The 24,549-nt window shown below is 44.5% G+C and overlaps 2 protein-coding genes across 3 annotated transcripts in view; one reads left to right on the top strand and one right to left on the bottom strand.

Moving 5' to 3' along the window:
- The window catches only part of agla (amylo-alpha-1,6-glucosidase and 4-alpha-glucanotransferase a), a 30,376-nt gene extending 26,765 nt beyond the window's left edge, over positions 1-3,611 (top strand). For both annotated transcript variants that reach the window (XM_087850543.1, XM_087850542.1), the window contains exons 30-35: positions 139-251; positions 325-536; positions 638-735; positions 826-913; positions 1,127-1,260; positions 1,341-3,611. In XM_087850543.1, coding sequence (XP_087706669.1) covers positions 139-251; positions 325-536; positions 638-735; positions 826-913; positions 1,127-1,260; positions 1,341-1,458 — 763 coding nt within the window. In that variant the 3' untranslated portion in view covers positions 1,459-3,611. The remainder of the gene's footprint in view (positions 1-138; positions 252-324; positions 537-637; positions 736-825; positions 914-1,126; positions 1,261-1,340) is intronic.
- A 1,471-nt stretch (positions 3,612-5,082) lies between these two features.
- si:ch211-267e7.3 (ADAMTS-like protein 2) overlaps positions 5,083-24,549 on the bottom strand; it is a 32,061-nt gene continuing 12,594 nt past the window's right edge. The window contains exons 4-20 of the mRNA XM_087850541.1: positions 19,603-19,678; positions 19,393-19,495; positions 19,074-19,219; positions 18,226-18,349; positions 16,663-16,743; positions 15,255-15,430; positions 14,822-15,182; positions 14,600-14,668; positions 12,748-12,991; positions 12,445-12,539; positions 11,459-11,585; positions 8,866-9,079; positions 8,524-8,679; positions 7,758-7,928; positions 6,832-7,008; positions 6,577-6,730; positions 5,083-6,495 (exon numbers count right to left, since the gene is read on the bottom strand). Of these exons, the coding sequence (XP_087706667.1) occupies positions 6,374-6,495; positions 6,577-6,730; positions 6,832-7,008; positions 7,758-7,928; positions 8,524-8,679; positions 8,866-9,079; positions 11,459-11,585; positions 12,445-12,539; positions 12,748-12,991; positions 14,600-14,668; positions 14,822-15,182; positions 15,255-15,430; positions 16,663-16,743; positions 18,226-18,349; positions 19,074-19,219; positions 19,393-19,495; positions 19,603-19,678 (2,596 nt within the window). The 3' untranslated portion in view covers positions 5,083-6,373. The remainder of the gene's footprint in view (positions 6,496-6,576; positions 6,731-6,831; positions 7,009-7,757; positions 7,929-8,523; positions 8,680-8,865; positions 9,080-11,458; positions 11,586-12,444; positions 12,540-12,747; positions 12,992-14,599; positions 14,669-14,821; positions 15,183-15,254; positions 15,431-16,662; positions 16,744-18,225; positions 18,350-19,073; positions 19,220-19,392; positions 19,496-19,602; positions 19,679-24,549) is intronic.

Genomic DNA, 24,549 nt, shown 5'->3' with positions numbered 1-24,549 from the left:
TGTGTGCCAAGTTTGCTGTTAGAAAGATGCAAACACAGAAGTTTCATTGGCTCAGAGAACTTTATATTACAAGTTGACAACATCAGTGGATCAAAGTCCAGGTTGGTGCTGATATCGTGTCCTGTGCCTCTTGTGCAGAGATGGAGCGGCGGTGGAGATCGTTGGTCTGAGTAAGTCTGCAGTTCGCTGGGTGGTGGAACTTCACGCCAAGGGCCTGTTCCCATACGACGGAGTTAACGTACACAGAGATGGTATGTGACAAACTCCACTGTTTTCACATAAGCCAATTCCCCATCGTCCTAAAACCAAACCACCTTATTCCAGGTAAGGAAGTGTTCATCTCGTACTCGCAGTGGAACGAGCAGCTCAGCCAGTCCTTTGAAGCTGGCTTCTGGGTGTCCGGTACCCCAGATGACCCCAACGAGAAGCACCCTGAGCTGGTGCACAAGAAAGGCATCTATAAGGACAGTTACGGCGCCTCCAGCCCCTGGTGCGACTACCAGCTCAGACCCAACTTCACTGTCGCCATGGTGGTGGTAAGCCGACCACAGCCTACGCCTCGCTGTGATCTTCAGTGCTGTGTGAAAAACACTCAGTAATAATTGTGTGTGTGTGTGCGTGTGCGTGCGTGCTCCAGGCTCCAGAGCTGTTCACGGTGGAGAGAGCCTGGAACGCTTTGGAGGTAGCTGGGAAGAAACTGCTGGGACCACTGGGAATGAAAACACTCGATCCTGAGTAACACATTTAAGCTAAACATGCACGTCACAGCTCAAAGTGTTGAGTAACAGCAGTGATGGACTTAACGCTCTTCTTGTGTTGTCTCAGTGACCTGGTGTACTGTGGCGTCTACGATAACGCACTGGACAATGACAACTACAACGTGGCCAGAGGCTTCAACTACCACCAAGGGCCGGTGAGTCCCTGTTACTGCAGATGGTTGAACAGCACGAGTGCTGAACAGAACCAACCAGAACGAATGTTTAACAGTAAACCTTTAATAACCCATCAGATCTCTGGTAGAAAAGTCAGACATAGAAACCCTAACCACCTACAGGCTGCACTGATTCACTGTCATATATGCTCACATTACCTGTGTCACACAACCTGTTACACACTGTGTTTGTAGGAATGGCTGTGGCCAGTCGGGTACTTCCTGCGTGCTAAACTCTACTTTGCAAAGAAGCTGGGAGAAGACACGTACACCAAAACGGTTACCTTGGTGAAAAATGTGCTGTCACAACATTACACTCACCTGGAGAGGTAGGCCGCTGTCCCCTGCACCTCTGATGAAGCGACTGCTGTTCTTTACTAACCTGCCCCCACCTGTCCACCTCCACCAGGTCTCCGTGGAAGGGTCTGCCAGAGCTGACCAATGAGAATGGCCAGCACTGTCCATTCAGCTGTGAGACCCAGGCCTGGTCTCTAGCCACGGTGCTGGAGGTCCTGTATGACCTGTAGACCAGAGGGCCACCTGCTGCTCATCGCCAGCCAATCACAACACGTTCTGTGATTGCACCCACTCAGAAAGGTGGACGAGAGGGTCAGTGTGGATGGAGTCACTGTTGTCTTTATTAGAGAGGGGGGGTTCTGGTAGCATTTCCACATAAATACTGCAGCGCTTAAAGTGTTTACTAACCAGCCTTGATTGCATTTGTTTGTAGTTGAGTTTGCAAGCTAAATAAAAGAGAAGGTCCCAGAAAGCTGATGTAGCTCATATTTCCTGTGTTTCCCATATGACCTGAATGCAGCACATTTTAAAGTCCAGTGTTTAGACCGTAGCAGCTGCTAACCTTGATAGTGTGGTGAACGTTAACGTGTGTAATCCTGCAGACATGACCTTGGTGTGGATGGTAGGCGCTGACTCACAGGGTTGGTGTTAAACCATTATGAGCCACTGGGCACTCTGTCCCCACAGCAGTTATTTTAAATAAAAAGATGTTTTTCTTTGTGGGTCATTGCTGTTCACCAAGGCTCATGTTTGCTACTGAAATCTACTGCGTGCTTTTATCCTGTCACAGCGTCCTGTCTCCTGCCCTGCAGCGTACACCTGCTGCACTGGTAGCGTGTTAATGTTGGTGTGTAGTTTAGCTTCTCTATGGAACAGAAACCCTCCAGCCTGTGCCTTTACTCCTCTGTCATATAATACACTTCATATGATGCAGCTAGTATTTCTGTACCACTAAACGTTCACACTCGGCACGTAAGAAGTGAACAACAAAGGTGCTATTGAGATGCTGGTAATATCCAGTGTACACATAAAAAAATTCAAGCTACAAATATCCTTAAACCTGTAATAATGAAAAATGACACAGTATTGAACAGACACCAGCTGAAATCTCAGTAATTAGAAAGCATTTCAAATTAATATCATCTTGTTCAGGCTCATCAAATATATATAAAATTAAATTTAAGCTCTCTTGTTACCAAGGTGTCACACAACATATATCCAGTGTTGGGACGGTTACTTTTAAAGTGTATTCCACTACAGATTACAGATTACATGCCCCAAAATGTAGTTTGTAACGTATTCTGAATACTTTGGATTACTTTATATATGATCATGCTGTTTACAACTACATGAATGTCCTATTGCTGTGATTTATTACTGAAGGTTACTCTCCACACCAACACCAGCTAGATTTAAATCTTAATATAAATGAGTAACAGCAGGTGGACATTAGGTAAGGCTGCACTTTTTGCAGCGATCTCATATAGAAACTATTCCTCGCGTATATAAAACAGGTCCGCGGCTCCGAACCGTAGTAAAGGGACCTCTGGCTAATACGGTGGGTTCTGTGTCGGCTCGTAGCTGAAAACTAGCTTTACTTTGTTGTCTGGGTCAACTTTGCTAGCAGAGACAGAGAGAGGCGTTGAAAGGCTGCTCCAACAGAACTTATTGTTTCAGAGGAAAACACGAACACGGTGTACAGTCGAGTCTTAATAGCTTACTTACAGCTGGGCTCGTCAGGCTCTCTTCTTGGCTGCAGTGGTTATTATTATATTTACATGCTTCCAGCTCCCGTTTCTGCTCGATGACAGCTCGTACTTTTCCTTTTTCTCCCTCCCTCGCTCACAGACACATAACGGGTATGGCAGTCCATTCTCCCTGCAGCACGGACTACACTGCCCATGATGCTACATTCTTTAGAGCTATACCTGTAGCATTCTGCTATTGCCTTCATATTAAATCATTTAAAAATATTTCTTCACGTCATTATGAGACGCGAGATTGAGCCATGGGCATTAGAGCCTCTTAATGCGTGTTTTGTTTGGGTTTCCACCGGCGTGGAAACCAAAAATAGAGAGGGCACAGCTGAACATATCAAACAGGACAAGACCGCCGTGTAATCCATTTACTGTATTCTGATTACCAGCTATTGAACGGTAACTGTAACGGAATACAGTTACTCATATTTTGTATTTTAAATACTTAACGGTGGTACATGTATTCTGTTACTCCCAACACTGCATATATAAGTTGGTTTATAATAGTTTGACCACAGTGCACATCTAAACAGGGCCACTGAATAAATGCTGGAACCCCAAGACTGTAACTGAAACGTATGTGTTGTTCACACAACGGCAGTGCTGAATAAACTGTAGTGCTCTCACCTCTGTGTGTGTGTGGCTATGTACAGCTCTTCAATTCAATGTTATTTACACCGCACCAAATCACAACAGCAGTCGCCTCAAGGAGCTTTATACTGTCAGGTAGACCCTACAATAATACATACAGAGACAAACCCAACAATCATATGACCCCCTATGAGCAGCACTTTGGCGACAGTGGGAAGGAAAAACTCCCTTTTAACAGGAAGAAACCTCCAGCAGAACCAGGCTCAGGGAGGGGCGGGGCCATCTGCTGCGACCGGTTGGGGTGAGAGAAGGAAGACAGGATAAAGACATGCTGTGGAAGAGAGACAGAGGTTAATAACAGATATGATTCAATGCAGAGAGGTCTGTTAACACATAGTGAGTGAGAAAGGTGACTGGAAAGGAAAAACTCAATGCATCATGGGAATCCCCGGCAGCCTACATCTATTGCAGCATAATTAAGGGAGGATTCAGGGTCACCTGGTCCAGCCCTAACTATATGCTTTAGCAAAAAGGAAAGTTTGAAGCCTAATCTTAAAAGTAGAGATAGTGTCTGTCTCCTGAATCCAAACTGGAAGCTGGTTCCACAGAAGAGGGGCCTGAAAACTGAAGGCTCTGCCTCCCATTCTACTTTTAAATACTCTAGGAACAACAAGTAGGCCTGCAGAGCGAGAGCGAAGTGCTCTAATAGGGTGATATGGTACTACAAGGTCATTAAGATAAGATGGGGCCTGATTATTTAAGACCTTGTATGTGAGGAGCAGGATATAAATTCTGGATTTAACAGGGAGCCAGTGAAGAGACATTGCAGACATGGAGGACAGGGTACAGAGCGCTACAACCACTCAAAGTCCTCAGTCAAAGTTGACCTATAGGACGTCACTGCCATCAGAAATGTTTTACTACAGGATCAAGGATCACTAGACCCAAACATGGCAGTAAAATCCAGTCCACAAGATTCCTTATGGATTTCACATCTAATGTTTGTAGGTTAGTAAAGAACCCTGAGCCTGGTTCTGCTGGAGGTTTCTTCCTTCCCACTGTCGCCAAAGTGCTGCTCACAGGGGCTCATCTGGTTGTTGGGTTTTCCTCCGTATTAGGGTCTTTAACTTACATAAAACACCTTGGGGCGACTGTTGTTGTGGTTTTGTATAAATAAAACTTAATTGAATATTTGTATCTGATGTCTCATCTATAAGAATCCAATGTTATGACTGTCTTTTATTTTGTGAGGATATCTGTTAACTATCTACCTTTCCAACCACAATCATGGATAATGTTGATGCACAAAAAGGGCTCTGTGGGGGCTGCAGCAGTGGAGCAGAGGAGGCTGAGATTTCACCTTCTCTAACGTTGATGTTAGAAAAGGTCATGAAGGGTGAAACTGATCTAATGATGAACTGTGACACATCCACACAGAGGGTCAGATTCAGAGCTAGCTTCACGTCTGTGTTTCTTTTATTCACACACACACACAACCTAGCTTGAATTACCACGTTTAAGCTGCACACCACTAAAGTTTAAGCTCGTTCCTTCTATTTCACAGCTGCACCTTGGTATCCAACAGCATCGCTAAATGCAAGGGTCAGTCCGGCTACAAAGAAGCAGTGGGTCAAACACACACCTTTAATTCTTTCAGTGGGATACAGTACAAAGAGTCAGAGCAGCAGCTCTGTGGCAGTGTAACATCAGGTAAACAAACAGTGTACTACGTAGACGAGGCCGGGCAGGTTTCACTGGCGTGTTCCTGCTGCTCTGCACGGCTGGCTGTTGTCCTTCAGCTGCTGCAGGTTGAAAAGCCCACAGAAGTCACAATTGTTTCTTGACTCCAGTAAACTTGCACCAGCTTTCCCAGAGCCATCGTATTTACAGAGGACGACCCCGGCTGCAAGCTACAGAATCATTTTGTGCAACCGCAGCTCATTACGACCAGCTAGGAAACTTTAGAGACGCTGCAGTGAAAACGCAGTTTTCAGTTAGATGTCGCTTGACAACAGTAACAAAGGCACATTAATCCCATTAAAAGTTACACTGTTACAAACAACGTGAAGCACTGTGAGGAGACGTTATGATCTGATGCTGTACAGACAAACTCAGTTAAATGGAAACAATGAGCTGTTTGTTTCTGTGTCCAAGTTCACTGTGAATATCAGCTGTTTCCATTTGAAGTCAAAGGGCTGAAAATATTGTTCACATGCAGTTTGATTTGCAGACTTAAGCGGCGACATGGATACGACAACATTATGGTACCGTGCTGTAGCGAGGAGGACGAGCTGCGTTCCACGGTGGCAGCAGGAGAACAACCAGCCCAAACTCCCAGTTTGTGTCAGGACAGGGTTTCCCACCTGTCCCAGTCTGCTGTCCCAGTCTGCTGCAGTAACGACCGCCGCTTTAGGCTCCAACGTGTTTACAGCTGCTTTAGCACCGTAGAAATGACACATTTGTTATCTGGAGCGATGAACACAGTTTCCTCCTCATCACCAAGCTCCGCCCCCTAAAGCTAGTCTATCTTCACATTGTCTGAGGTGGAGGTTGTGACTAAACTAGCAGCACAGTCAGTGATATAGTTCAGAAAGGCTGGGAGAAGACCTCATACTGGTATACTTCCCACAATGATAAGGATCATACAGTGATCATAAGCTGACCTTTGACATCAGTGATAAAAGTAATCAGGTTATGTTGATGTACTGCGGTCTTTCGTAGCAGCGAGCTTTGTGTAGCACCAATAAAAACGTGACCTTTGGTACAGTGTCTGATGCTGAGGTCAGAGGTTACAGCCTCAGGGTGCCTTGCAGGACTGGCAGCAGGCCTTCCTGTAGTACCAGTGGGAGCACAGCTTCACCTTGAGGACCAGGGCACAGTTGGCTGTTGCTTTGTCCTGGCAGAAGTCTGCATGTGACGCTGCAGGATAAACACACATAAAGCTGCTGTTAGAAAGTCATCGTCTATCATCATCATCATCTGCTCTTGGAGCTTTTATACCTGGTGCTTCTGTCGGACAGCTCTGGATCTCACAGCTCTGCTTGGTCTCCGGCTTGAGGGCGGAGTCGCAGCTGTGACCCCTCGTTACCAGCTCCTCCCCTTGGTAACACTTGACCTCTCGAACCTGGACGCCACGCCCACAGGTCTTGCTGCACTGAGTGAACAAGAGGTCAAACTTGCTGATTGTAGTTTGTTGAGGAGTGAAAAATGTGAGATGTGATCGTGTGCTACGTGGCTGATGACAGGCGTCGCTACCTGAGACCAGGATGTGCTGAACCACTTGGAGCAGGGTCTCTGGAAGCAGGACGAGCTCGTCTGCGGTTTGTTGGTTTGGTTACAGCTGCTGTCTGGAAACTCTTTGAACACTCCTCCGTCCAGGCCAGCACACACCACCTGACGCTGTCGCACGCCGCGGCCACAGGTAGCGTTACACTGAAACACAGACGCAAAACTAAAGAGTGTACGATCCTTACACAGCGTTAAAATTAGGGATGCAACGATACCAATTTTTTCAAACCGATACGATACCGATACTTGGATCTGAGTACTTGCCGATACAGAGTACAAAAACGATACTTCTACCACACACACACACACACACACACACACAAATACAATTAATTGGAAGACAGGTTTTATTATATTCTCTGCCGATAAAAAATAAAATCTTAATAAAAATGACCACAAAAAAATTTCAAGTGAAAAATAAGCACTTCTGTTAAATTATTGCAGAGTCTCCACATTGTAATTTAACAAAATATCACTGAACTATTGGCACTGTCTCGAGCTTTCAGAATAATAAATAAACACTTCTGTTTGGAATAAAATAAACACAAATTAGGTTTGAGAATAAAATAAACTTTTAAATTATTGCAGAGTGTCCATATTGTAAACAAACAAAATAATTATTATTAAATAAATAATAAAATATAAAAAATTATAAAATAAATAATAAATAAAATAATAATTGGCCCCCTAGTGGCCAATCTAAAAAACTACAACAGAAATGACAAGCCACCCTCTGATTAATGAAATAAGTTGGTATCGGTTCATGGTATCGGTTAACTTTTACGAGTATGAGTACACACACATTTTACAGTATCGGCCCCGATACCCGATACCAGTATCGGTATGGGTGCATCCCTAGTTAAAATATGACGTCTTCACTGTGCCACAGTCACCTGTTTCCACTCCTGCTCAACCCAGTGTGGAGCACAGTCTCTGTCACCGCAGGGATAGATGGCCAACGGGCGCAACGGCTGGTCACACTGCCCGTCTGACATCACAAGTCCGCCTGACGAACGGCAGGTCACAGAACGCACCATCCTGCCCTCGCCGCACTCTCCTGAGCACTGACACGATGCAGAGACATTTTCATGCAAAATACACACTGGACGAAAGCTGCTCGTAACCTCTGAAAACTACAAAACTGCAAAATCGAGTCATAAATCTGCTGTTTATCCCACTGTGAGGCCTGCATCCACTGGTTTTCAGCCCAGTAACTGACAGCCGCCGTTCCACTGGGACCATTTCAGGAGAGGCTGAAGGCTTCAAATGCTCTGTGTAGTTCTTCTCTATATAAAACCCATTTTAACCTGTTAAACTCTTCGGCATTTTTCGTAGAATAATAAAAAACATTGCAAACTGTGTTTTTGTGCTAATAATGAATAATCTTAATGTGCAGTTTGCTGTCTGCACACAGCCCACAGCTGTTTAGTGTTTAGTGGCTGAGCAACAAAAACATTCAGCGAGTGTCCAAAGACGTTCATAGAGCCTGGAAAACTTTAAAAACGAAATCCAAAGATAAAGAGTGACTGGTTTGTTACCATGGTGACGTGTCTGGTGACACCTCTCACAGACAAACTGTCAGGTCATCAAAATTTTACAGTTTGAGGCTGAAACAGTGATGGACAGTAGTGTGTGGGTACAGTAAAGGGCTGAACTCACGGGTCCCCAATCAGAAACGCTCCATCGTCTGTCACAGGGTGGGCCGTCACATTCCTGGCTCTCTATTGGCCGAGAGGTCTCGTTACACAGTTTCCTGTCCACAGAGCAACGAACGTCTCGAGTGCGGATGCCGCGAGAGCCACAGCGTGCTGAGCACTGACACACGGAGGGAGAAATGATGAAGCTGGTGTGATGAAGTATGATAATATTCACGTGTCCTGACGGGAGACAAAATCTCAAAGAGGTGAATCAAGTTTCTTGTTGCTTGGTAACAACGTGAGAACATTAAGACGCAGTGAACCGACATTAAAAGAGAAAGTTAGACGCTGCTGTAGCACAAACCTCCGACCACCCCGACACCTCCCACTGGGGTCCACAGCTCTGTCCGTGGCACACCTTCCTATTGGCTGGTTTGTGGAGATCATGTGACAGACAGAGCGAATCGTAGACAGAGGAGTCGAACCCGGGAGACAGCATCTTCCAGCAACGCACGATACGATACTGCACGCCCTCGCCACACGTCCGAGAGCACGCGCTCCAACCACTCGTCTCCCATCTGAGGACACAGTGGAGTTATCACAGTAAAACATCTCCACACAGATCCCACAGATGAATCGTTCTCCTGGATTTGTGCTGGAATTCTGTTTCCCTGGTGGGGCATCGTCCACGGTGGTGACCCGTGTGATGCATCGTGTAGAGGCTTCAGGTGTAGCCGAAACTACGGCAGTAAATCACCAAATATTCTCGTACAGTCCTGGAGTCATTTCCAACGTTTGTCAGAAACATTCAAATACAGCGGAAACTTACGAAGACCCCATTTAACGAAAAATCAAGTCACGAAGGCGACGGCAATATTTCTGCCCGTGTTACGCCAAAATGCCCGCGCAACGAAATCCGCTGGCTGTGATTGGCTGAGCCCAGAATGCCTTCCGAATCATGTGACAACCCCCCTGGCTTTCGTCCTTGCGCTTCGCTGTTCCACTTGAACGACGTTGTTGTTGTTGCCGTTAGCAATTAGCCATTAGCCTACCGTTCACTCAAAAGGCGCGATGGGTGCTTCGACCCTCGGGAACGAATTAATTTCGTAAGTCGGGGTTCTATGGGCTCAAAATGTGGTCATAAATATTTTGTACTTGTAAATCGGTTTTGTATGTGTAAAAAAAATTTGTGTGTGCGTAAAAAAGATTTGTATGTGTAAAAAAGATTTGTGTGTGCGTAAAAAAGATTTGTGTGTGCGTAAAAAAGATTTGTGTGTGGACTTAGCCAAAAAAAACCCTGCAAGTTACAAGTACGAATTTTGACCCTATTTTTCTTCCTTTCATCTGATTGGTCAATATCATGTCAATCACAAATTTAACAATCCAATCAGAGAACAGACGGGTTTGGCTGTCGGAGGGGCGCTTTTTTTGAACTGCAGGTCCTTGAAGGGTGATACAGGTTGAAGCTGGAGGATCTCTGTATAAATATCCGATAGCAGCTAGGTCCCCTAACGTTCAGCAGCTGTTGAAAGGATAAAGTTGTGGTATATCAGTGGTTAGAAACACCATTATTACTTTAGGATTAGTTTAACACAAAGTCAGGGCTGACCCGGGACCATTGCTGTGAGTCACAGTGCGCAGCATAAAGGTCCTTTCACATCGGAGCAGGATGTGCTGCTAATGCTAACTGCTAACTAAAAGCCAAAGATCCAGAATTTGTTGCTGGCTGCTGAGCTCTGTGGGTTTTTGCAGCAGCTCTACCTGCACTAGATGCACCTGCTCCTTGTCTTTTCTATCTCTGACTTTATGTCCTCTACAAGAGTTTCTGTTTTTTTTGCTAGTTCTTCAAATGTTCAATAAAAACATCTATGCTAATTCATAACGAAGAAAGCTTTGTAATGAAGACTGTCATTTCCAAAACACTGCCCGCCCCCACGCCACGGTCCGCAGCGCTGTTGAAAAGGCTGTGGAGGTTCCTGTATTAAACACGTAGACCTGTGACACAAAAATCACCAAACTCTGACGACCACAGACTGTTTTCCTTCGTGGTGATGAAGGAAAACGCTGGGTTGGCATGTAAAAGGGCATTTATTCCCTTCAAGGACCTGCAGTTCAAAAAAAGCGCCCCTCCGACAGCCAAACCCATCTGCTCTCTGATTTGATTATTACATTTGTGATTGACATGACATTGACCAATCAGATGAAAGGAAGAAAAATAGGGTCAAAATTCGTACTTGTAACTTGCAGCGTTTTTTTGGCTAAGTCCACACACAAATCTTTTTTACGCACGCACAAATCTTTTTTACACATACACAAATTTTTTTTACACATACAAAACCGATTTACAAGTACAAAATATTTATGACCACATTTTGAGCCCATAGGGTTCCACTGTCTATGCATATGATAACATTTATAACTAAAATATTGATAATAAAATATTGATAATAATATTATAAATAGGCAGTAAAACATGAGGTCTGATAAATCAGCTCCAGGTTATTTAGAATAAAAAGGAATCCATAGATATTTAGCAGCTAATGCAGTAACACAATTAGGCCAGATGTTTGTAGGAAATCTGAATCTGTACATTTATAGATACAGTTACAGATGCAAAGGTCAGTTTTTAACAGTTTATTTAGTGATTTATTTGACAAAAATGGCACGTTTGGTTCGTCCCAGCATGTACTCCAAGTCTCCAGGTCCTAAAAGTAGCATCTGATTTCAGAGTATGTCAGCATCATCTGAAATCAGGCATAGTGTTAGTTCAGCCATGACATGGAGATCCATCCCTGCTTAGAGTCAGCCAGCGTCAGTACTGTCCACCTGGGAAACGTGTGCTACTATCTGCTGCTCCTAACCCTGCTCCACCTCAGAGGTGAACATGATTGGTTTCTCCAGCATGAAACTGTTAACCGTGGTGTGGATTGTGCAGTGAGTCTGAGGTGAAACAGTACCGTGGAGGACATTGCTTTCCAATGCAGAACTCCTGTGTGGGCTCCGGTCGGGTCAGAGAGTCACAGTAACGGTCGTCAACTTCAGTGCCATCATACCGGACGCACAGGGCATACGTGCTGGTGATACCTGGGAACACGGTACAGCTCAGAACTTTTACAACTTGCCTCGTGCCCATTCATTTATGATTTTTCTGTGGTTCTTCTGTGTAAGTGCTAATTATCTAACATTCACACACATTCATGCAAGACCCTGCTCCACCTGCTGAGCTACACCCTCCACACAGTGCTCAGAGATGAACATCCTCATGTCCTGGTCAAACATGACTCCAAGGTTCCTCACAGTGTTACTGGAGGCCAAGGTAATGCCATCCAGAGTAAGAATCTGCTTAGATACCATATTTCTAAGCTTTTCAGCGCCGAGTACAATGACCTCAGTTTGATCTGAGTTAAGAAGCAGAAAGTTAGCGGCCATCCAGGTCTTTATGTCTTTAAGACATTCCTGCAGTTTAACTCATTGGTGTGTGTTATTCATGGACAGATGGTGTTCAGAGCCATTTGTACCATCACATTGTACATCCTGAGCTGAGCTGTGACTGACACCATTATGTGGCAACACTGCAAATGCAGGTTTTTGGCCCCCCGGCCTGTTCACACCATTTCAGCCTGATTCAGTCAGGAAGAGGACGAAGCGTCAAATGAAACGTTTCCACTGCAGGTGTTGTTTTACATTACATTACATGTGTAGTTACAAAGTTACAACATAATACGGTTTGTCAGAGCAGTGCTGTAACATCGCATCACCAAGTCTAGCCCTACATCAGGAGCTCAATTAATCAGTCCCTCAGGGAGTGCAGTGTCACTATGATCACCTTCAGTTAAACAAACACTTTTACACTGTGCTTGAATCTGTGCTGATTTGCTGCAGCAGCCAATCACACAAATATCTGTTTGGCTCTGACAGTATCAGGTGACAGCTTTGTGCTTACCTGTTGTACAGGTGGAACTGCATGGAGCATACGCAGACACCTTCCAGCTATACAGGTCTCCCAGACTAACATGTGGCTCCACATCAAAGTTGTTGCTGGAAGGAAGCAGAGACACAGACAGGAGGCAGACTCATGAAACCACCGATGTCACAATGACTTCACTGAACCCGAGGATCACGTGTTCAAGCCCAGACCCGTCTGCACACATCTAAACCCAGTGATGAAGGGCTGTATGTGAAGCAGTTCTTGTTATGATTACAAATGCAGAATAAGCTCTGAGGATCACGAGATGCTTCATCGTACCTCTCCGTGTTGGCTGCCTGCACCTCTGACGCCTGCTGCAGCTCTACCAGGACGGCGGTGTGACGACCACCGACTGTTTCTGAGGCCACAGAGTCCATGACAATGTCCCTGTGCATCTGTGAGCTTGTGTCTGTGTCTGCAGCAGCAACTGACCGCTGCTCAGTGGCTGAGTGTGTGTTTGTCTGCGTCTCCTCCAGCAGCAGGTAGGCAGCATCTTCTGCTGCAGGACGAACCCTCTGATCACCTGTGAATGGGACAGATTTTTGAAGGTTAAGGTTTCATTTTTTATTTGCTAATCTTCATATTATTATGTGTCTTTTTCATAACTTATATATAATCAAAGTCAAACTCTACAGTCCTGTTCTTGCACTTTCCCTCACTTCCTTACAATTTGCTAGAAAAATGGGAAACGGTTACAGGAACAGGGGCAGCAAAAGACTGGGAAAGTCAAAAACACCCGTTGTGTGTTCCACAGGTGAACAGGTTAGTGGGAAACAGGTGTTTGTCATGAGCATCCCCAAACGGCTCAGTCGTTTTAAAGGATGGTCGAGGTTGTGTTACACAACATCCCAACTTCACTGGTTCTGTGGTTGCAGTATTGGCCCAACACTGGTGTGAGTCCAGCGAGCTTTGGTGTGACCACAGGTCTTATTCACACCATGAACTCTGAAGTTTACGCAGCCTTCAGGAGGAGTTCTCCAGGTTCCTTTATTGGCAGCAGAAGCATCTCTGCTCAGGATCATTGAAAAATGAAGCTGCTTCCAGTCACACACAGACTGTATTATTCCGCGTTCACACCCTGTATTGTCCAAAGTGTTCACCCACCCATACTTGTATAAAGCCCTATATATGAACCAGTCCATTTACCAACATCCTTCCAAGCCAAAGACTAGAACATATTGATGAAGGACATCATGTTTTTGGCTTCACCTGCACAGCAGCTGTCGTCTCCCCACCAGGATCTGTTTCCCCTGCGTCGGGAGCAGCGCTGGGCTCTCCAAATCAGGGACAAACAGTCTCACACATTCTTGATTTTTAGTTCACAAACACTTCTTGTAACGACTAACTACTCCTGAAACTTTGGAGGTTTCAGCTCTTTATAGAGTAAAGTTACAGGAGGATAAAAATAATTATCAGGCCAAATGTCCTTTGTTAAATTAATCCTGTTACCACGTGAGAACAATAAACATATAATTTTCTGTGTAACCATCAAACTGAATGGTGATGTAACAACACTCGCTTTCTACTTTTTCACAAAACTAAAACATCACTCCTTCCACGTCTAATATCTGTAATGGAGGCGGAATAACTGATCCTCGCTCCGTGCCCAGTGCTCGCCAAGCGGGGGAACAAACTGTCAGTGATACCGACACAGTTTGTTCCCCCGGTTCAAATCACGGACAAACAGGATCCCGCAGTCGCTCATGTTTTAAACGCTCTGCACAGACATTTCAACAATGTTGAATATTGTTACTCAGTAAAAACCTAAAAAACAACAAAAACAACATAAAATAATTAAAGATGGTTTGTTTTTTAAAAAGAGGTAGTGGTTTATTTATTGCAACCTGTGACCTTTTATTTCTTTCATTGTTTACAGTTTGCGGTGTGGAATAAACTGCAGTGGAGTTTGAAACAAAATATGGGCGTGTGTGCACGTGTGTGCGCACGTGTGTGTGCGCGCGTGCGCGTGCGTGTGCACGTGCGTGTACGTGTGTGTGTGCACGTGTGTGGGCGGGTTCTTGTAAGACAAAGGGGGCTAGCAAAAAAGGTTTGGGAACCACCGGCTTACTGTACACAAGGAAGATGTCTGAAGTGAAAACATCTGGGAAACAACTGGATTTGTCTTTTCTACCTGGGAAGCTGAGCAGTAGCGCGTTGTCGTCTTCAGTCGATTGCTCGTTGGAGGAGTTGGAAGAGCTTTCTTAATGACCAGAGAAAAGAGTGGCAGAGATCACGTGGTTGGAAAGCACCAACATCACAGAAGATGAAATGATCACTAAAGCTGCTGTTGTCTCCTGATTAAACTTCTGGCACGACTCAGTCGAACGTCTCTAATAAGATGAATCAAACTTACTGTAGCCTGATGGTGCTGGAGGTCCCTGTTCCTCCACATCATTGTGACTAAACACACGAGTGATGACATCAGCTGGTCTGTAGACCATAATGTCCACTGGTGCTGGTCTGGCGGTCTGGATCTCCCACACCACTTCCTCTTCTTCCTGCAGCTGGACATGTGGGTGGTCATGCAGGTCGTGATGGACAGATGCTCTGCTGTGGTTCATCGAGATACTCTGATCCCCTCTGACATGCACGTTTACGTCATTATAGGTGAGGTTAAGACTGGAGTGGCGTGAGGCCGCGGCGGTGGCTTGAGACTCGAGTGGGATGGTGTACTCGTAGGTGATGTGGGGGAGTTTCCCATTCAAGTTGTAGTACTGGAACGACACGCAGCCTTGTTACAGTCAAACTAACAAACGTGTGTGTGTGTTTGTGTGTTCCTGCACTACCATAACATTAAGACCCTGCAGAGTGGGTCCCTGGGCAATGATGTATTCCAACCCATCAGACAGCACGACGCTTGGACGGCGGTACTTGAACACTGTTCCTGCCACGTGGAAATTCTGAGGGTTGTCAAACACCGTGTTCCCATTGAAGAAGAAATGTCCCGCTTCATCTGACAGAGCTAGAAAGAAGAGAAAACGTCAGGCAGGAGGGCTAAAAAGTCCTTTTCAAATGTCAGAGCTTCAGTGTGTACATGTGTGTCTTTGTAAACAGTTCCTACATGTTGTCCCCGAGCCAAGCGGCCAAATCTACAGCTGGTAGAAGCACTGAGCAAAGGTTGTGCTGGTGCAATAAGCAGCACCACACTGGCTACAAGATCATTCAGATTGTCTACATTCCCATCTAGGCCGTGGTAGGCTTGAGGAGATGGGACTTGTTTGTTAGTTGTTGAAGAGCTCTCATCTGAAACGCATGTTTCTAAAAGCTGACGGGGCTCCCTGACCACATACATCTCACATCTACCTTCAAAGTGACAACTGTGCTCTACTGAGAGACGCTCACGAGACGACCTGGCACTATTTTATTATCAGGCGCTTAAAGATTGAAGTCACATATCTGTGGACTTAAATCTCGCTGAACACAGAGCAGTGAAGTACAACTCATAATTCAAAGCATATATTAGACACATGGAAACAGGAAGTACTTGTGATTGGCTGTTGATGAGGAGATGTCGTGTCCTTTGTGAGAAAACTCCGCCTACTCTGCAGTTGATCCCAGACACGTTTTATTTCCACGCTGACGTCAGCTTTAACTGACACGGTAAAATCCCAGCTGGGATGTTGGTGATGAACACATGACAAACTGATGGGAGCCATTAGGGACGTCCCATCAGCTGGTAGGACTGAAGACGCCTTTCAGATGAGACGTGAATGACTTTAGGAAGCTAAGAAAGTCCAGTTGGCTTCACATATTTGCACTTAAGACACAGATAGGTGGTTCAGATCTGCATGTTCTCAAAGACCTCGAGACAGGAGGCAAATTCACGGTCCTGGTGTCAAACTGGACTTCTTTAACTTAAAACTAGTGACCAAGTCTTAGCTGGAGACTAAAACTCTCATCACCACTGAAATGTGATGACATTTGCTCCCTGTGCAGGTCTGGGATCTGTAGTGAAATGAACGAACAGCTGAGTGTTGGAAGCCATGCACCTCAACACAGAGTCATCATTTTCTAACGTAGCAGTGCCCAGAGTTTAGCTACTAATCCTGTTCTCTTCCTTTAAAAAGTTACGTAGGAGTTGGATTAGTTTGCTTACTGTAATACACTATTCATACACATGCACATATTTGATGATAACCATGGTCCCTCATGGTCCCTGATGGTATTGACCTTAAAGAAGCTGTACGTTCTCACCCAGGATGTTCTCCGTCTTGTGCCTCTCTATGATCTGAATGTCTGAAGCTCCAGGTGGGATGTTGGTGATAAACACATAACCTGATGACAAAAACAAACTTGTCACTAAACTGCAACACAATTGTAAAGAAAACACTCCCAGAGTTTATGAGCAGGAACACATCTCTGTGAATACGAGGACTCAGTCTGGTGAGGACAGATCTCTGGGGAAGGCTGACCCATCTAAGTATGATTGTAATGCACTGGTACTGCATCACACCACGTGCCGACGTCTGCCTCCAACATCTTTGAAACATGGCTGTAGACAGTTGGACTCCTGATTAGATCCAGTCAGTTTGGATCCATCGCTTCATAAGAGTTGCGTTGCCTGCGATTTCCAGTCCAGATCTAATGGGGCATACTTCAGCCTGTTCTCCCTCTTTCTGTTCCTTCACAGTGGCTTCTTGACAGCCGTCCTTCAGAGCACTTCTAATGAGGCTTCTGTGGAAAGTAAATGAATCAGCCGAAGGCTCAGATGCATTTCTCAGGTCCTGTCAGGTCTTTGCTGGATATTTTCCTTATTACTGAAGACATAACTGTTCATCTGCTGTAGAATGCTGCCACTTCTTTTGTCCTTAACTTGTCCTGTTTCTTCTGATGTCTTAAGAACGTACTTTACACCATGTTGCAATATGCCAAGTTTCATGGCAATATCTCTTTGGGAAGCCGTGTTGGTACAAAACCATGCTGTCAAACAACATGTTTCATTGGTCCAACTAAGTAAGAACAAACTGGTGTATTTGTTGATAGCAATAAATTGCCTACAGATGCAATTTAAAATGTCTTCTTTGCTAAGTTTTCTGTTATGTGTAGAAACAGAATGATGTCAGGATCAATGTGAAGTTATTTAACTGACTGAAAAACATTCTCGTGTCCAAATAAAAACTCAGAAATTCAAGAACATTAATGTTCAAGACCAATTTTTTAAAAAAGATTACAAAGTCTGGCTCCTTGCAGGTAAAATCAAAGCATTAAAAAATATGTTGAAAAAGCTCCCCTCGCTTCGAGAGTCCAGCTGGTGGGCGGCCTGCTCGGCCTGCTGGCGGGCGGCCTGCTGGTGGGCGGCCTGCTGGTGGGCGGCCTCCTGGTGGGCGGCCCGCTGGCGGGCGGCCCGCTGGCGGGCGGCCTCCTGGCGGGCGGCCTGCTCGGCCTGCTGGTGGGCGGCCTCCTGGTGGGCGGCCCGCTGGCGGGCGGCCCGCTGGCGGGCGGCCTCCTGGTGGGCGGCCTGCTCGGCCTGCTGGCGGGCGGCCTGCTGGTGGGCGGCCTGCTCGGCCTGCTGGCGGGCGGCCTGCTGGTGGGCAGCATAGTAACGAACCAGCAGAAGGGGGTGAAGACATCATGGAGTCATCCACCCCGGTTTCAGGCTTGACACATGTTTACAGGACACCGTGCAGTGGATTTCGCTGAGGTGGTTGCAAAGATAGAAGTTTCCTTGAGCTGTTTGATGAGTGAAATAACCACTAAATGCTCGTCCTGTGCCAGTTAGATATGTATGCTGAATGTGGTTATCTGTGTGTGTGTTACCTAACTGTGTGAGTGCCTTCCTGTAGGATCCAGAGATCCGCTGGCATGACGTCCCGTTTCCTCCGCACACACCACATCTGTCGACAGTCTTACTGCTGTACAGCTCCCCATCACACCCCACAGGCTGCAACAGAGGAGCAGACATCAAACATGTGACACTGTTTGTTCTTCAGAGACACTCATGCAGCTTTTTCTCACAACAACCAGAAACACCTGACTTAAAAACCAGGAAATATATTCTTCCAAGCCACGTGATTGGGTGAAGGTGTTCACATGTTTAGCTCTTTAAAGCACACTTTTAAACACGGCCGAGTTCAACCACATGTCAGAGTGGGGAGGAAAGGTGACGTGGAGCCCAACAGGGCAGTCAGCTGCCCCACATCTGGGTTCAAGAAGAAAGGTCATGAATGTCAGCTCCTTTAGCTCCCCCCTACTACAGCGACGGCAGAACATACAAAGAACTTCTTTATAGTGAAGTGAAACCATGTGTTGAAAGGTGAAGGCTGTTCCCAGCATGCCTCAGTACTGACAGCAGCTGCGTCCACCTCTGCAGAGTTTACCCTCCTCTAACAGATACTCGAACCACGTCAAACAGCTCATATCATCTCAGACTGCCTGAGGAATCATGACGGTAAATTAAAAGCATCATGCATGACGAGCACATGAGTCTGACAGAGCAGCTGTGGGATGTAGTGGAACATCATGACAATGCTGACCGCAAAGCTGCAGCAACTGTGCCATCCTGCCAAAGTAGACGAAAAAGTCTGAGCGCCTTGTTGAATGAACACCACGGCGTGCAAGCTAACGAAGCAGCTAACGAGTGTATTTTCCTTTTTCTGGTTGGTTACCTGACACATCCCCTCGATACACACGCCATGGTTTTCAGTATCCCGACAGGAGGTGCCATCGTGGGCAGGAACCAGCAGCTGTCGCTCACCACTGATGGTGGTACACTGCAGGTCACATGGTCTGTTGGAGATGCTGATGTAATCGGCTACATGGGGAAGGACACATTTAAGAAAGCATTTCTTTAACAACATCAACAAACTGCACATCGTGTCATTATTTCAGACAAATACAATCTTCACATGTTATATCTACTGTTGCATCGTCAAACGTAGACGATGAAAGTGAACCGACACATGAGACGAACAGACCAAGGCTGACCTGGGTACAGAGGTATCCACTGATAGTATCTCCTTCCAAAGGCTTTAGAGTTGAACTGGGAACACTGGTGCTGCTTGAAGCTAACACTGGTGCTGGGACACGGCTACAAAACAAATACATACACAAAATGAACAAACACAGACAAAAGCTTCAATTCTTCTTTCTACTGTTTCCTTATTGTAATCAATCAGTAAAGGATCAATATCATACCTGCTTTGAACAGAGCTGGTACTTCTTAGGGGAGCCAACACAACAGGAGCTGTTCACATTTTGGGTGGAGGCCAGCCTGAGACAGACAGGAGTGCAAGATGATCAACACTTTTATTGACACCGTTCATCTAACTGCAGGCTGCTGTGCTTCCACACCAAAGCTTCAATTTGCCAACTGTGCTGGCCAAACCCACGGCCGCACTCTAAAGTCGTAACTCTTCATTTCTTCATTTGAACACAATAACACACTTTAGTTTCCAATAAGTTTATTGATTGGTTTGATTTGTTCTTTTTGTAAGCGCGCACATTTAGGTTATGTATTCATACCACTTCATTACTTTGTTTGACTAACCTTTGTTTCTTTTACTTGCTGCTTACCTGCCACGATCCCTGAGAGTTACCAGACCAAAGGTGGAGGCCAGGGTTTAAAGCCCTTAAATACAAAGAGGGATAATTGGACCGCACCACCACTTCCTGCTGAAGGAGACTGTGTATTTTCTTTAATTAAAAAAAAGCTTTTGTATTTGATTACATATTTGAGTTTAGGGTTCAGTGGGTTTGACTTTCTTCTCTGGTGTTGACTTTATAAACAAACCAGGCTGTACTGCACAATTCTTGTGGTTTATGATTGCGTTTTATTTAGTTACCCCTCGTGTGTCACAGTGGTCTGATCAGCCATTATATAAAGCCTTGTGTGTCATTTCCTGTTCAGGTCAGTTATGTTTGTTTGGGCTGAGTTTAGGTTTGTTTCTTTGACCTCTTTTATGAGCTCAATGTTTGTTATTTTTGTAAATATAATTTCTGGGGGTTAAATGGAAACCCTGGTTTTTCTAATAATTCCTGTGACTCCTCCTGCTTTTTCAACCCAGTCCATCACACCAACACACTGACAATAAATGAACTGTGTGTAACTGAGTATCATGTCACCAAGCTACCCACCAAGAGTGTCCAGGTCTTCCCTTAGATGGTAAGCTCTTAGAGATGAATGGACGTGCCTAATCCTGCACTTCCCTTCCACTGCCCACTAGTTACACCATGGTTACTGTGGCACAGTGGGTATCTTTATTTGCCTGCTAAATTCATCCGTTTTTCTTAATCGCTTTGGTCAGAATTGAAGTGGAGCTGGAGCCTATCCCTGCACAGACAGGACACACCTGGGTTAACTCACCAATATATCACAGGGCGAAGACAAAGAGAGACACATAAATACTCCCACCCAGCAAAGGCCATTTCAGGATCATCACTTCCTTCTGTTGTTGTCAGACTGAGTCACTGTAGGTGGGATGTTGCAGCTCTAACCTGACTGTTGTTCAGGTAACATTCAAATGTGTTTTTTAAAATCATAATCATTAAAAAGGGATAAAACTTTTTGTTCAGACTCCAAAGTGGGCCACGCCAGAAGACGGTCGACACCACTGTAGAAACCCAGCAAGCTTGTCTGTAGCCTGCAGACCGAAGGAGAACATTTACAGCTCGCACTGGCCTCATTAAAACTTCCTTTCCTACAGCAGTAAGACGTAAACACAGTAAACTATTTAGCAGCCAAAGCAGTGGATCTGTTTCTTAGGAGGAGGCCATCATGTGTGTGTGTGTGTGTGTTATTTTGAACTAAAAGAAGAGACTAAATAGCCTTATTTATGTGTTTGTGTGTAACTTTGGGAGGACAGAGAGTTACAGCATCTGTCTTTCATTACAGCGTTAATATCTCCCAAACACACACCTCTCTCACTGTATCTGCTTCCATTCAAACACTGACTGTAAAAACAGGAGAGATGCTGACAAGAGATGAACGCTAGGTCACTGTGAAGACAGAGGCCATAAAGCAGGATTGGGGGGGCAGACAGAGGGCAGCAGTGTTCATCCTGGTGGACAGAAACGTTCCCGATGGGAGAGTGCTTCATCCAGCCCCCATCTGTACATTGGGGGATGTTCAAGATTTATCTGGGAACACAATATATGACCCAAAACAAATAAACAACATTTTCAGGGATTTCTATAAAACGTTGTATTCACCACAAATAAACCCGTCTAAAAAGGAAATTGATCAGTTTTTGGACAACATAACTCTCAAACACTCAAGCAATGGCACTGGATTCAGCACTGACATCAGGTGAACTCCAGGAAGCCCTGATAAGTATGCCCAATAATAAGGCTCCAGGTCCAGACGGCTTTCCTGCAGAATTCTACAAAGACTTCTGGACGATTCTAGCACCAGTTTTTTACAGAACGTTGTTGGAAATCAAAGAAAAGGGCAGACTTCCATCAAATATGAATTCTGCAAACATTAATCTCCTGCTAAAACCAGGCAAAGACCCTGTATATCCCTCAAGCTATCGTCCAATATCCCTTATAAATGTAGACCTCAAAATAATCTGCAAAGCTTTCTCAAAGAGACTAGAGAAAATAACCAAACCAAACTGGTTTCATAAAAGGTAGGCACTCATCAACAAATACACGTAGATTACTTAATTTAATAGACTACTCATACAGTAAAAACCTAGAAACTACAATATTTTATTGGAGAAAAAGCATTTGACAGAGTTAACTGGAAATTTCTATTTGCAACTTTACACAAATTTGGTTTTGGATCCTCTTTCATTAACTGGTTAAAAATATTATATAATTCCCCAACAGCTTGTGTCAGAACAAATGACCTGACATCCTCCAGCTCCTGTCTCCTGAGGGCCACCAGGCAGGGATGCCCACTCTCCCCTTCACTGTTTGCAATTTTTATTGAGCCACTAGCAGCAGCAATTAGACAGAATTCAGCAATTAAGGGCATAAAATGCAAGAACGTGGAACATAAAATCAGCCTTTATGCGGATGATGTATTACTCTTTCTCCAAAATTCACAAACCAATATCTCTGGGGTGATTGAATTGATAAACTCTTTTGCAAGAATATCAGATTACTCAATTAACTGGTCAAAATCTACAGTCCTCCCGATTAATTGCTCCTTCCATAATTCCTCTTCTACTCCACTGCAATCGGGAAATATAAAATATTTAGTTATTAATGTTTCTCCCAAGCTTGCAGATCTAACTAAATTAAACCATATCCCACTTTTAAAGAAAGTAGAAGGTGATCTGGCTAGATGGAAATGTCTACCCATATCACTCATGGGAAGGGTTGCCGCTATAAAAATGATGGTCTTACCAAAAATAAATTATTTATTCTCAATGATCCCAACTAAACCGCCACAAGATTGGTTCAGATCTCTAGATTTATATATGTCCAAATTCCTTTGGAAAAATAAGCCCCCACGTATAAGCTTAAAAACACTACAAAAGACCAAGGATAAAGGAGGATTAGAACTACCTAACTTTCAGCACTACTTCTTAGCCAACAGACTTCAGTTTATCTCAGGATGGCTAAAACATACCCTTTTAGATGAACCTTGGCTAGATGTAGAACAAGCACTTTGCAATAATCTAGAGATTTCAGATCTACCATTTATCAGCTCAAACATCCAACGACATGAATGCTTCAAAAGCGTCAGCATCAGCTCTTTTCTGACAGCATGGTGGGAGTTTCTGAAGTTGACAGAGTCTTCGTTAATCCCATGCAAACGTACACCTATCTGGAACAACCCTGACATATTACAAAACAATAATATGATAAACTTTTCAGATTGGAGGGGTAAAGGAATCAAATATGTAGAACATATATTAGAAGGAGAAGGAACAGAATTTATTCTATTTGACAGACTAGTTACACAATATGGGATCAATAAGAAAAGATTTTTAGAATATCAACAAATTAAATCCATAGTAAAAAAGAAATTTAAAGTTGAACTACAAACACCACCAAGTGTGGTTCAATTTCTTACTCTTAAAACCCCCAAATTACTATCCAAAATATACAGAATGCTTTCTAAAACAGATGAATCAATATCACTTCCTATTGCAAAATGGGAAGCGGATTTATCAGTTAACTTAGACCAAAACTTCTGGTCTCAGATTTGCTTAAAAACCTTTCATCTAATCAGAAATCCCAGTCTTCAATTAATTCAATACAAAATACTACATAGAGTGCACTATACAGGTCATCGGATGTTCAAGATGGGCTTTACGTCTACCAACAACTGCTCACACTGTCAAACCAACTCACTGGACAATTATATCCACGCTCTTTGGCTCTGCCCATATGTGAGGACTTATCAAAGTGTCTGAAATGTAACATTCCAACTTCCCCTTTAGTGTGTTTGTTGGGCAGCTTAGATAATGTCACTACAGATAAGAATATAGCCCATATGGTTTTCACTGCCCTATGCATAGCCAAGAAAACAGTCCTCATGAACTGGAAAAATAAAAATAATCTTAACCTCCTAAGACCTGAACTCTTCCACAACATGCATTTTTAATTGCTCTTTGATATTTGGTCACACTGGGACCTGATGAATGTCAAAACAAAGAATTAGCAGATTTTTTTTAACCTTATTTTTGTTTCTAAGAAAAATGAGAGCCACATATGAGGATATTCGTTTAAAATGTTGATAGAACAGTGGCAGTATAATGTCCCCCTAAGTGGATATCAGGCCCTTGTAGAACAAAATTGAGTATTTTAGTCTAAATAACCCAAAATGTGACGTCCACATATGTGGACGCAGGTCCTAGGAGATTAATTCTAAGCAATATAGAAATTATCTATTAGATTATATTAGTCTCGATACAGCCTCTGCCACCACATCAGATCAATTGCTCTGGGCTCCTTTGATCAGCTCCATCACCTAGTGGGGGTGGGGGTGGTCATAGTTTGGTCCCACCTTTGCTGTTGTGATTGGTGTGGGGGTAGGGCCCCCACGCGGTAGGATTCAGAGTGCTTTCTGAGACACCGGCTGGGGCCTCCCTTGCTAGCAAGTAAAAGATGTTCGCCTTGTTTTTGTCGTTAACGAGAATAAGTTTCTGAACCAGCGGGGCTTGTGGAAACACAGACCCAACAGTGGGC

This window comes from Neolamprologus brichardi, chromosome 14 (assembly GCF_056152115.1).
Source record: "Neolamprologus brichardi isolate AB-2024 chromosome 14, ASM5615211v1, whole genome shotgun sequence".
Classification (NCBI taxonomy): domain Eukaryota; kingdom Metazoa; phylum Chordata; class Actinopteri; order Cichliformes; family Cichlidae; genus Neolamprologus; species Neolamprologus brichardi.
The sequence above is the reverse complement of the archived record's forward strand: the minus strand, read 5'-3'. Positions and strand labels throughout refer to the sequence as shown.